General features: G+C 36.1%; 1 protein-coding gene and 1 pseudogene across 1 annotated transcript; both read left to right on the forward strand.

Annotated features, from left to right (window-relative positions):
* Positions 1-1,854: 1,854 nt before the first annotated feature.
* LOC132314655 (F-box protein At5g07610-like) lies at positions 1,855-3,138 on the forward strand. The gene has a single exon (XM_059813489.1). It carries the CDS (start codon positions 1,855-1,857, stop codon positions 3,136-3,138), a length of 1,284 nt encoding a protein of 427 aa, XP_059669472.1.
* Positions 3,139-6,445: 3,307 nt separating this feature from the next.
* Positions 6,446-13,716, forward strand: LOC132314656 (uncharacterized; annotated as a pseudogene).
* The last annotated feature ends 569 nt before the right edge of the window (positions 13,717-14,285 follow it).

A 14,285-nucleotide genomic window follows, 5' to 3' on the forward strand; every position in this document is an offset into this window, starting at 1 on the left:
TTAATATTTGTAAAATAATTGAATTGCATATATATGTATATGGATCTTACTTTTTGAAAAATAAATGCTTCTGTTGGGGTTTGAGATAATTTTTTTTTTTCATGATGCTGCATATTGGGTACTTTTTATCCCTGAACTGTTATACTAGTGTATTGATGGCATTAGTTACACTTTGTCTGTCAGTTCAATCTAAATCTATTATGGTCACATAATGTGCTGATTTACTATATATTTTAAATAAGAACTAGTTATCATGTGCACACATGCGTGACTATTTTATGGTACTCAATGACCCACTTGAGTTGTGACTATTTTAAATTATTGATGTGCTATATGAGGAACTCTAATTTTTACTCCTCCGTCTTTCTATCCTTATTTCTCGCCACCATTTACCAATTCCTTAACACCAGCTCCACGGAGTAACTAGTAATGGGCTAACCTGGGCTATAGCCCAGGTCCAATTGAAAAAAAAAATTTAGTAATATTGTTTTTATAAGATGATATACTACTCTTCTTCTTATTAGTTTAGCCCAATCCATAATATTCTATAAATAAAAAGAGTTATAAAATTTATAAACGCTAAGCCTTGAATATGAGCAAGTCCACGAACCATGGACATGCCCAATCACAAAATAAACCATAATAAAACATAACAGAGCTAACCTAGTAAATCAAACACATTATTAGTTTATGGAAAAATACATAAACTCTTCGTATGTAAGGCACTAAGATATATGTGAATGAATATTATGGATTATTATTGTTAATCCAGTGAAATATTGATTTTTATTTTTGTAAAAATATATATAAAAAAAAGGGTTGATAACTTGATGATTTCTTGTTAAGTTGGATAATTTACTATATAATAGATTAATAATTAGTAAGGGCAGAGCGCATAAGTCTTTCTTTCTAATGTAAATTTGTTGATAAGGAACATATATATTTTGCATTATTGGACGTGTTTGTTTTAATATTTGTATGAAGAAGACTTTTGTAAAAATATATATAAAAAAAAGGGTTGATAACTTGATGATTTCTTGTTAAGTTGGATAATTTACTATATAATAGATTAATAATTAGTAAGGGCAGAGCGCATAAGTCTTTCTTTCTAATGTAAATTTGTTGATAAGGAACATATATATTTTGCATTATTGGACGTGTTTGTTTTAATATTTGTATGAAGAAGACTTCAGTAGATTCTTGACTGTGAAAATAAGTAAATGTGTTAGAAGGTTGTAAATTATTGGATTTAATTAAATGACTAATGTATGAGAATTTCGTATTTAGAGCATGGATGACACACTGAGTAATCATAAATTTAATTATTTTTAACTCTCCTATTTTGCAATCCTGGCTCCGTCCCTGACCAGCTTTGCCCTTTAATGCCACCATATTTGCTATTGTGATTGGAGTTTGCGTATAAAAAGTTGGCCAACTAATTAAGATCAGAATGTCCCATTTTAAGATTTGTGGTTGGTTTGTTTCCATAGTTTTTATTTTTTTATTTTTTTAATTTGAAAAATTATTAACTTGTTCTTTTAAATTTTAAATATTTAAATTTTAAATTTTGAACATAAAAGATACAAGATTAATTACATTTACACTCTTAAATTTACCGTATTGATAACAAGGTGAAAGTTACTACTCCGTATTAACTTGGGACTGACAAAAAAGAAAGCATGACGACACCTTGAGTCAGAGACGGACTATATAGAATTATAGATAGATACATAAACAACCAGTTCTGGTTTTATTAGGGTTTTGATTTAGTTGCCTATATAAGTCACAAGGCAAGCGGTAGCAGAAGGTAAGATCGAAAGGCGTCCGCTTGAGAGATCAGAATTTGTTGACGGAATGGCTTCCCACTTTAAAAGGTGCCGCTGGAATAATGCGCAGAGATCGTCGTCGGCGGACCAAATCTCTGTCGCCGTCGCTGCTTCTGAAATCATCGGCTGCAACGCCGACCTGGTTGTGGAGATCCTTCGGCGTCTGCCGCCGAAATCCGTCCTTCGATTCAAGTCAGTTTCTAAAGCATGGCTCTCTCTCATCTCCAGTGGTCGCTTCTGTCTCCTCCACTGGCAACAGCAGCATCCACAATCTCATGATCCCAAAATCGCCGGCCTTTTCTTAACCGGTAAATACGGATCTGAATTCATCAAATACATTCCTCTCATTCACTCTGAATTGAAGAATGGATGTAATAGTTCTACTATTACTATTAATGCCGAAGATGTAAAGCAGTCACTCAGTGCTCACTTTCCTGACATTACTAGTACTGTCATAGAAGACTCTCGTAATGGTTTTGTACTCCTCTACTTAGTTCAAAAGCATCAGAATAGGATGTCGTACCATGTTTACAATCCCACTACAAAGAAATTACGCACTCTTCCCGGGCTCTTTTATCTTTCTGACTCTTTATATATGATTTTTGATCCTTTGAAATCACCTCACTACAAAGTTGTTTTACTTAAAACTATACTAAATTGTGGTGCCTACTCGTGTTATGTACATATTTATTCCTCACAAACCCATGCCTGGCGGGCGGCACAACCCAATATTGGTGATCATCATCCTTTTAGGGCACCATTAAGTGTGCATTTCGGTGATGGAGTCTATTGCAATGGTTCCATCCATTGGATTTCCTTCTCCCAACTATCACAACAACCTTCCCTATACTTTGATGTTGATCAAGAAAGATTCTGCCCAATGCCATCTGCACCATTTCAGCCTGTTACTGTTCAACGCTGGTATTTTGGAGAGTCCAGAGGTCATTTGCATCTTATTGAATATTGTGATGGTACTGGATTTAATGCCAACATCTTTGAGATGGAAAGCGACTACTCCAAGTGGTCATTGAAGTACCGGGTTAGGCTTAACTCCATGATGAATGATCTAATTGCATCAAAACCGGAGATGGTTGTCCACCCTGAGACACTCACTGTGCTTGGTTTAATTCATGGAGAAGATGACGGGGATGTGTTTTTGGTGATATTTGTAGACCCAACTATGATCATCTCCTACAACATTAAGGATAACACCTTTAAGAAGCTAGATGATGTAGCGAGCCTTCCTGTTTCTTCTCCTCCTAGGCCTTCGTGGCGTGTCCAACGAAACATTGAGAACATCTTTCCTATTTGAGAATCACATGGTTTGGGATGGTTGGTCACTGTTTCAGTATTTTATGTCCATCAATTTCACTCTATGGTTGTTTGTCACCGGTTAATTTAGTACGCTACCTTGTTTTGTGGTACTCAATGACCACTTGTGTTATGACTATTTCAATTTATTGTAGTTTCATTTTCTATCATATTATATATGAAATTGATTGATTTATCGAGTTTGCAGTTCTTTGCTTAGAAAAATCTTGTTGCTTTTATACTATGCTCTTGGTATCATACCGAAATTAAGTCTGCTTTTCAGTATGTTACTTCCTCCTAACAACACCGAGTGTGTTATATTCTAATTATTAGAAGACAAGAAATGCCGCAAATATTATACTGCATTGTGAATTGATAGAGTGCAAATTTATAAGATATATAAATCGTATTGGAAAGATGAATTCAAATGTATAAGATATATAAAAATGTGATTAACAACATTTGCTGCCATGTAAAGCTCTTCCAATTTTTATGCCTAAGTTGCACTAGTTGTCACTGTTTATTTGTGTAATCAATATCCCCTCTTCAAATGATAAGTTTGTTATATATTTTACTCCTGTCTGTCCTTGTACACTATAAGAATTTTATGCAACTGGCGGTTTTTCACCAGCAGTTCTAGAAGTGCGAGAATTTATGTTATTTTATAGTTTTGTCCGGCTGTTTAGTGTGCCGGACTAAAAAAGCGGCATGTTTGGAAAATCAAATATTACTTCACAGTTCTTACACAGAACTCTGCAGAATCCTCTATACTCTCTTGGCAGGAGAAGATCTAGGGTGCTCTTGGCAGAAGTTTACCCTCTTTCTCATGTCGCTGCTCTTGCCTCTTCGATCGTGGTATGTTTGGGCAATCAAATCATTTCTTTGCTCGTTAACAACTGATCAGATCAGGTTCTTTGCTCATTCACAACTGATCGTGGTATGTTTGGGAATTTGTAGATTAATTGTTTTTGACATAAATGTAGAAAGCAAAATGAATATTCAGGTGTGGGTTTTAGTCTTTTTGAGTATGAAAAGAAGCTTGCTTCCAATTACAATCAATACTCAAATTATTATATATATATATATTTTTATTTTCGTGTCATTCACAGAGTTGAAAGCATAGCCAAAGATGTAGTAGAATCATGACAAGACGGTGGTAGCCAGTGTAGTCGATCCCAAGTATGTCCAATCACGACTCTATGTCCTACCTTAAATTTTGCAAATGTTTAGTGGGTTGGTGTTTGGTCTTTTGTTTATACTAACATTTGCATGAAGCAATTTTCTTTTGAATTTTATGGCAGAACATATGAAAAGTAGAATATAAAAAAATAAGTAAGGGCCTCAAGGGGCACCACAATTTTGTGGGGGAAAAAAAAATTCCAGCTCCTTTATTAGCAGGAGTAAGGGGCAAAATATTTGCTAGATCTGTGGGTTGTTAAGGCTTTACTGTTATTAAAACTTGTTGAGAGTGGAGCCCATTTTGGGATCTTATTTTAGGCTATACTAAGAGCATTCAGCCTGTGATGAATGATGATTATAGTTATTTTTTGATAAAAAATACATTCCGGTTGTTATTGTGAGATCATTGTAGTAAATTAATTTACTTCAAGGCTTTAGAAAGATTTCTTAAACTTCAATTATTACTAGTGCTTCTTATTGTTCGGATGACATGTGTTCAAACATTTACTTTTTTTCATCATTGCCATCGTCCTTACCTTTTTTATTTATGTTTGTTCTTATTTAGCCAGTAAGGCCTTCTGAAGTAGTTGCCAAGTTCTAGATCCATTTCAGGGATGACAACATCTTCCATAAGAATGTGTTTTCACGAGCTAATCAATAACAAAGTTGTGACTTTTGACGCTTTGGAGGTTTTTGAAGATGGAATCTTCTCTATAAATGGTTTACACTGAAACATTTGAATTTTGACCATGAAAGTTCTTGTTAGTTATGATGAGATCCATGCCGAGTTCTGCTCAAATGAATCTAGGAAGTGCTACTGGTCTGTATAACTCTGTGATATATTCTAATCATTACCAAGTTGACAGATCATAGTTAGACTATCTTCCTTACTGTTTGCAAAATGGTTTTGAATTCCTCAAGATTGTCCTGACGAACAAAATCTTGCTATCTTGCATCTTTGGGAGCATTAACTTATCGATGACATGTTTATCTAGTCATAGAGAATTTTTTTTTTTTTGGTAAGTAAAATTTATAAAAAGCACTCAAAAGGGGAGCGAATCCCAAAGAGAAACCAATGCTAATCTGATTGGCCGTTACTATTAAACTTTAATGAAAAAAATATCTGATGTTTGATTGCACTGGCTTCAGTTCCTCTCTTTTTTTTTTTTTTTTTTTTCCTTTTCATCTTTCTTTTGATCTTTTTCCTTTCTTTATGTCTTCATGCTTGGAAGGTCATTGAAATTGGAAAGAGATAACTTGTGGGAAAGAAAGTTGGTAATCAAGGGTAAAATAAACTGGTTATCTTGTTAAGCATATGTTCGTTATCCCCTGTTCTCTGTGTTACTACACAAAATACACAAAATATCAGCCATATCCCCATTGTTAAAGTGGTCTACTGTGGTGCAATCACTGGTGGTCATATGGCCTTGAAATATATATAAGAGATTAGCTTGAGTTTAGCGCTAGATTTCTTTTTCCTTCCAAAAATCCATTCTGGCAAATAGAATTACAAGAATGTTCGAGTTTTAGGTATCATTGTTCATGCAAGAGTTAGTATATAAGGTGGTAACAATAAATTTCTTACCACAAGTTTATCTGGATTAAACAACCATACAAAGTTTTCATATTGCTTCTTTCCTTAAATAATCATTAAGTTTTAGGATGATTCTTATGTTATTATTTTCTTTATCAACTTCATTACTCAAACTGTCTGCCTGATTTTTTTTTTTTTTTTTTCCAGCTTATGTACTGAGATCAATATATTTTATTGGTTTGGTAGGGAAGAGTGCAGGTATACCTGAGCGTCGTCAAGATTGTTGATGCTAGAGGAGTCTCAGTCTATAAAACACAACTTGGTTGCTGGATGAAGATAATTTCGAGTTTCAGTAGCCGTGATTTACAAATTCAACTTGTATCCAGTGCATGATATTTGTTAACCTTGTCCGCGAGTGAAGTTTCTGTTTTGGGGACAATTAGGAATGTGCTGTTCCTGTATGGCTTTCATAAAATCCTCGTGGTATTCTGTCATTTGCATTTGCCCTACTGAAATTGAGTTTAACAGCAGAGGAAGCCCTGCACTTGTATGATGGAACAATAAAAAAAACTATAACAATGTCCAATACAATTCTATGGGAAGTGGAAATGAGCAACTTGAACATACATCTTGGGGGTTGTTGCTAGACTCCACAAGCTACACAAATGCCAATATTGAAACCTCTAGAGCTCAATGTTTCAAAAGCTAAACCTGTACTTAATTTCTCAATACAGACAGGTGAGGTGTTCTGTCTCAAATTTATGCATGATTGGGTGAATCCTTGGAAACCATTTGTTTCAAATACAGCCAATGACCCGAATTACATGACAGGCTACATGGACCTAAAAGGCATTTTAGGCATCTCCTTTACTGGGTCTGAAAGTGGATCAGATATTTCAATGCTCTCCATAATAGGAAAAGGTTCAAAAGAGTTTTGAGAGGAAGACCACTTCTTTATATGAAGACAGAAGCAACTATGGATCCATGCAATCTGTACCCCGAACTTCATCGGACTACAACAGTAATCGAGGAATTGTTCACGAGTATGCCTCTTCTGGAGCATCTAGTAGCTCATCAACAAAGATTCTATGCAGATTTGGTGGTAAAATTCTACCGCTGCCAAGTGATGCAAATCTCAGATATGTAGGAGGTGAAATGCGCATAATTCGTATCGGCAAGGATATTGCTTGGCACGAGCTGTGGCAGAAAACTGTAACAGTGTACAACCAAACTCATACAATTAAATATCAGCTTCCTGGGGAGGATCTTGATGCCTTGGTTTCTCTGTGTCTTGTGATGAGGATCTGCAGAATATGATGGAGGAATGCAGTGTATTAGAGGATGGAGAAGGCTCGAAGAAACTTAGGATGTTTCTGTTCTCCATGGGCGATTTGGATGATTCTCATTATGGTCTGGGCAGCACTGATGGTGACTTTGAGATTCAGTATGTAGTTGCTGTTAATGGCATGGCCATGGGATCCAGAAAGAACTCAACTCTTCATGGTCTAGCGAGCTCTTCAGGAAATAATTTAAATGAGCTAGGACAGAATGTTGAGGGAAACACAGGTAGAATTACGTCTGAATTTGGTGGAATTAGTAGTTCACCTTTGACTGGCTTTACTGTCTCATCTTCGACAACTCAATATTCTCAACCGATTCAACTAAGTTCCTCCAATGCTTACGAAAATCATCCACAGATTTATCATGGCCAGCTAATACATCATGGCACTATGGCTATGATCATCCTCGGCTTTCTAATCGCTCATCTTTTGGAGAAAGTTCTGTTCCAAACCCTGTTGATGGACTTATGACTCATCAAGGTGGTGTGAATGAAGGGCAACCGTCTAGTGGCTTATATGCACATGAAACACAAATGCATGTAAAGGAGGTGAAGCTGTGAAATGATGGGTTGGTTCAGTAAGAGGTTGGACGTGAAAATGTTCAACCCTCAGACAAGAATAAGGATTGCCATGTTTAGTCACATCCTTATAATGGTAATGTGATGGATTGTTTTCCTGTTGAAGAAGCATCAATTGTAGTCCCCAGAGTGCTGGGGGAATTCCCTTTAAAGTCTCCAAAGAATGAGGGAAGGCACCAAGAAGCAGTGCAGATCTCCTTGCCCCTTGGTGCTGTTAATCTAGCACAGGTTTCTAAATCTGATGACAATGATTGTAATGCCTCTAGCAGTGCATTTGCTCCTGGATATGCCAACTCAGAGTCTGATCCAATTGGTTCACACTATCTTGAGCCTCCCGTGCCTGCTCGGAGGATCTTTCATTCTGAGCGAATTCCCCAAGAGCAGGCAGATTTGCGCAGTTTAACAAAGTCGGATGATTCGCTTGGTTCTCAGTTTCTCATTAACCATACTCAATCTGATGCAGGATTTTATCTCAGAATCCATCAGAGAAGTTGCAGAATGGAACTCTGGCTCTCCAGACTGAGCAGACCATCTCAACTGCAAAGCCATTGCATACAGATCCTCAAAACATTGCTGATGGACTTCCACAACTTCAAAAGTTGAAGCAGGCAATACTAAACCCTGTGGATGATAGTAAAGCGTTGAATGACGATAGAGTTCTGAAGGGTGACCATGGAGCAACCTCCACAAAAGATAATGATAAGAACCTTCTGATTGACGCACCATCAGAAACTGGATCAAGAATCTCTGTTGTGAGTCAATTGGCTTCACAGATCACAATGAAGATCATGCACACAATCTTCCAGATCTTGATTGGGGTGGCAGGTCTGATGGCGATTTTACTACCAATAGAACTCCACCGCATGCTCAACCTTCTTCTTGGATAGGGAGCTCAACTGGAGATGTTTCTTCGGGCGGCGGGGGGGACCTTGGTTGGTTCCACAGCAGAGCAGGGAGACATACTTATTGATAGTTTGATATTAATGACCGATTCCCTCATGATTTCCTTTCGGATATATTCTCAAAAGCTATACTTTCTGAGGATTCTTCTGGTAATAGTCCTTTGCAGAAAGATGGAGCAGACTTGAGCTTGAACATAGAAAATCTCGAACCTCAACATTGGTCATTTTTCCAGAAATTGGCACGAGATGGGTTTCCTCGAAAGGATGTTTCTTTTATTGACCAGGATCATCTTGGTTTTTCTTCTGGACTACCAAAAGTTGAGGAAGAAGATCCTTGAGTTATAAATTTATGCCGTCAATGATGGATGGAATTACTTTGAGCCATGTGGATTCCCAAATCTATTTCAGTGAAGAAAATCAGATAGAATTGCCTGGTACAATCGGAGCTGACACTATAGCTTTGCTTTCAGATTACAGTCCTTCAGCGAAAGAAAGTAAAGCTATGCAATTTGATGGTTTGGTAGAGAACCGAATACGAGAGTCAAAGTACGAGGTACTTTCTGAATGGTGGTTTAAATTAAGATCTGACTCTCTTAATAATATATGCTTATGTGCAGCCTTATATCCTAATAACCTTGATGCTTTTAGGATGGATTCAGGAATGTTGACCTACCTCCACTGGATCCTTCTCTGGGAGATTTCGATCTCAGTAGCTTGCAGGTGTGATGGATGCATTATTCATTTCTCTTAGATGGTTATATGCAAACTGTGCGTTTAAATGATTGTACATGAACTATGCATTTTTATTTTTATTTTTTGCCATTCTTGGTTATTAAAGGTTCAGGCTTTTTGTCCAAGGATGTTCACATGTAGTAAGGGTTCTTTTTCTAACTATCCGGCCCTGTAGATATCAGAGGCTATAGAGGTAATTGGTCTTTTTATGTGGATGCCACCTTACTTTGCCAAATTTATGGGTTTAAAATTTTTTCCTGTGATTGTCACTCTTGGGAAAAATGTGGAGCTTGTCCAACTTTTATGTTACAATTTGTTTGTTCTTTTCATTTAAATAATTGAGTTGAATCCACCATTTCCTAGTTTTAGGTGAAAGTAACATGACATAGGCATAAACCTTAGACATTGGCAACCCACAAAAAGTGTCTTGCAATTGAAGTGGTTATAACAAATAAATAGGAATTTTCAATTGTACCTGGTAAAAAAACGACTGTTTTCTTTTGTGGAAGTAACCATTTTCTTTGTTTTAAAAAGAAATTACGTTTATGTTCAAGTAAGCAAATAGCAAATATGTCATGGTTACATGAGTCTATCCATCGCATATAGGTTTTAAAGACATCTTGGCATAACCGTCAAGGTGAAGTCGGGACCTAAAAGATCAAATGGAACGAAAAAAATATATATATAGAAACAGCTGTGTTCTATTTCTCTATTTGGTGTTTCAAGGAATATCATAAGCCCATTTCTTGCAATTAAGCACTAAAAGATTGTGTTGAATTAGATCATCAATTGAAGATATGCAATGAGAGCACGAGTCTTTTGGTGGCATTTCTGGACATGTGTACCTATAGAACCTATCCATGTTAAAGATGCTCATTATTCATAAGTAGGTTTCACTTAGTTCATTTTATTTGTGTTCAAGGAAGATCCTGTGGTTCAGTTGGTTAGTCAAGGTCCGCTGTGGTTGCCTTTGTCAACTTGATTCTTGTTTATTTCTGTTTCTTTCTTATTATGCATGATGTATAAATTCCATCAAAAATCCTTTGGTTCACTACATAAATTTTATGTATGTTTTTGCTTGAATTGACATTTTGATATTTAAACTCCATCATAAATCCTCTGGTTCGTTACATAAATTTTATGTATGTTTTTGCTTGAATTGACGTTTTGATATTTAATATACATTTAAACCAACGTTGGGTATCTGTCCATGCTTATATCCGAATTGGGTTAACCTACTTCGTTTACAGAAGTTGCTTCTTTGCCCCGTTTGCACCAGCCACCAAGTCTACTGGCATTCATTATACCATATTCCATATTAATATTCTGCAATTTAACAAAGCCTTCAATCTACTAGCCTCCTGTTTAGGCTTGGTTATATGGATCTTACTTTTTGAAAAATAAATGCATCTGTTGGGGTTTGAGATAATTTTTTTTTTCATGATGCTGCATATTGGGTCCTTTTTATCCCTGAACTGTTATTCTAGTGTATTGATGGCATTAGTTACACTTTGTCTGTCAGTTCAATCTAAATCTATTATGGTCACATAATATGCTGATTTACTATATATTTTAAATAAGAACTAGTTATCATGTGCACACATGCGTGAGAGAGTGTGTGTGTCATGCATCTCACTGTCAAGAGTGTTTTGGCTGTTTATATCTGTGGCTTGACAAGGGGAGCAGAACCCAATGTCCGTGGTGAAAAAGAATAATATTTTCCTTACCAATAATGAGAGAGAGAGAGAGAGAGAGAGTCATGCATCTCACTGTAGTGTTTGGCTGTTTATATCTGTGGCTTGACTAGGGGAGCAGAACCCATTCTCCGTTGTGAAAAAGAATAATATTTTCCTTACCAATAATTACCACCTATGGTGGGAGGCACCTGTTATCACTCTGGAATTATAGTTCCATGGTTTTGATTGGAAGCGTGTGGGATTTGTGGTCCTATTTTAGTGGCACTAATAACAGATATAAATTAGAATACAAGTCTTAACAATCTTACTGTCAAACCTCTCTCTATGATAGACTGGAAAGTTGTTTAACTATATCCCATAAGAAAAACAAGGACATCACATTTAAGCATTTAACTAAGCTTCATATACCTTTGTCATATTGAATAACTTCTACCTTGATCATATTACTATAAATTTTGGATATAATAGTGAATAAATAGCTTCTACTGTGATTATATTTCTATAAATTTTTGGTGTAACATTGAATAAATAGTTGATGTATGGGGAAAAAGTTTTGCAATTGAGGAAAATAATAGTTGATTTCCGAAGATTTGAACTCTAAATTTGCATTGACAGTTCCAGATAACATGTTAACTGGTAATCAGCAATATGTGCTGTTCTTCAATTAAAAAAAAAAATAGGAGGAGGGGGGGGATTATATCAAGCAATTATTATAGAAAAATAATTAATTTTTATTTATAGGCATTTTTATTCTAGATATGTCTAGAATTATATACATACACACACAATTTTTGGTTAATTTTTCGAGTTCATGGTCTCCTAACAGAAAGCGATGGCAGAGTAAGCGCCTCGTCCTTATACTACTTTCCCTGTGGTCTATCACTTAAAGGTATGCCTGCCTAAGGAAGTGTGCTTCGAATTTGAATTCACAAGAACATGCATTTCCTGATTTACTTCTCACTTTGCACAGCACATGTTCACACACTAGCATTGGGTTCTCTACTTCTGTTATATGCTTCCCTTCTCTTGTTGATCTATTAGCATAAAATTGTTGAACTTATTTTTCCTATTCAGAGTTATGTCATTAACATCACTTGAATTATTTCTTCTGGATGCTTATGGCAGATCATAAAGAATGAAGACCTTGAAGAACTAAAGGAACTTGGTTCTGGAACATTTGGGACTGTGTATCATGGAAAATGGAGAGGAACAGACGTTGCCAATAAAAAAGAGCTGCTTCACTTGTCGGTCATCCGAGCAAGAGAGATTGTATATGTTCCTTGCCTACTCAAATCTATTATTTCTTTGAAAAATAAAATTCTATGTATGATATTCAGCTTTGCTGCCATCCAAATTCCAGAAGTTTCCACTTGTATGACTCGTGTCTATTTTCCTTTAAAAATTTGGGCCTCAACCATGTTATGAATCCTACTAAAGTGCACAACTGTCAAAAATTCAGCTTGTTTTAAACATTTGACCGAGTTACCCCTCTTCCAGAACATTTTTCTAAGTACTCCACTCCAACTGTACAAAACAAGAAGGCTAAAGTAATACTATATTTGAACTAGTTTTTAGAAAGTTTTTCTCGAATGGCCCCCGTTAAATTGTGGCCCAAAACTACCAAAAAAGTATTGTGCTAAGACTGCTAACAGTACATGACCATGTGGGTCATGACTGCAGCATGCCGTTGCCATGTATGTGAATGTGTAGCCATTAATTGCAAAACAGCCAGCCCATCGGAAGCAAATTTAAAGAATTTTATGATATCACTTACCCTTTGATGCTCCACCTACAAGCCGATAAATATATCTATTTTATTTTTAAAAAATTCTTGCCACATTAGATGTTAATATTTATCATTTTTAGACCAAAGAGTTCTGGCGGTAAGCTGAAATTCTCTCGAAGCTTCACCACCCAAATGTGGTGGCATTTTATGGTGTAGTGCAAGATGGACTAGGGGGGACATTAGCTACTGTGGCATAGTACATGGTTGATGGTTCTCTAAGGCATGTTTTACTTTGCAAGGATAGGTGATTATCTACTTATGCTCTCAAGTTTGGTTATGCCATCATTTTGGTCATGTTCCTGACTGAAACTTTACCAATTATAAATCTTTAAAATTCGGTTGCTAGCTCATTTTCTTTCTCACGTAGAAGCACTTATCTTTCTCTCTTATTCACGTTCTTTCTCCTGATGTTAATTTTCAGGCATCTTGGTCGTCGCAAGCGGCTCATAATAGCCATGGATGCAGCCTTTGGAATGGAGTATTTGCATTCAAAGAATATTGTGCATTTTGAGCTGAAATGTGATAACTTGCTAGTGAACTTGAAAGATCCTTCACGACCCATTTGCAAGGTTACCCTGATGGAATCTCATTTAATATTTTTCACTTCTAATGAATGTTGCTAATAAAGATGTTTATTTTGTACACATTATCAAGAAAATGGTAGTTTTAAAGTCAAAATAATGTCTGATATGATAGTATTACCCCTATTTTTCAGGTAGCTGATTTTGGCCTGCCAAAAATCAAGCGGAGCACCTTGGTTTTTGGTGGAGTTAGGGGAACCTACCATGGATGGCTCCAGAACTGCTGAATGGCTGCAGCAACTTTGCATAGCAGAAATTGAAAAATTCCCTTGCTTATTGCAAATTTTTTTTCTTTCATGTTTTTCATAAAAAAGCTAGATGATGTAGCGAGCCTTCCTGTTTCTTCTTCTCCTAGGCCTTCGTGGCGTGTCCAACGAAACATTGAGAACATCTTTCCTATTTGAGTATCACTTGGTTTGGGATAGGTGGTCACTATTTTAGTATTTTATGTCCATCAATTTCACTCCATAGTTGTTTGTCACCGGTTAATTTAGCACGCTACCTTGTTTTATGGTACTCAATGACCCACTAGAGTTGTGACTATTTTAAATTATTGATGTGCTATATGAGGAACTCTAATTTTTACTCCTCTGTCTTTCTATCCTTATTCCTAGCCACCATTTACCAATTCCTTAACACCAGCTCCACGGAGTAACTAGTATTAGGCTAACTTGGGCTATAGCCCAGGTCCAATTGAAAAAAAAAAATTTAGTACTATTGTTTTTATAAGCTGATATACTATTCTTCTTATTAGTTTAGCCCAATCCATAATATTCTATAAATAAAATGAGTTATAAAATTTATAAAGGCCAAGCCTTG

Source organism: Cornus florida, unplaced genomic scaffold (genome assembly GCF_030987335.1).
Source record: "Cornus florida cultivar Cherokee Brave unplaced genomic scaffold, ASM3098733v1 CherokeeBrave_3.0.0_Hap2_Chr06, whole genome shotgun sequence".
Classification (NCBI taxonomy): Eukaryota; Viridiplantae; Streptophyta; class Magnoliopsida; order Cornales; family Cornaceae; genus Cornus; species Cornus florida.

Coding starts and splice junctions, on each gene's coding strand:
- LOC132314655 (XM_059813489.1), top strand. CDS start 1,855: ATGGCTTCCCACTTTAAAAGGTGCCGCTGGAATAATGCGCAGAGATCG.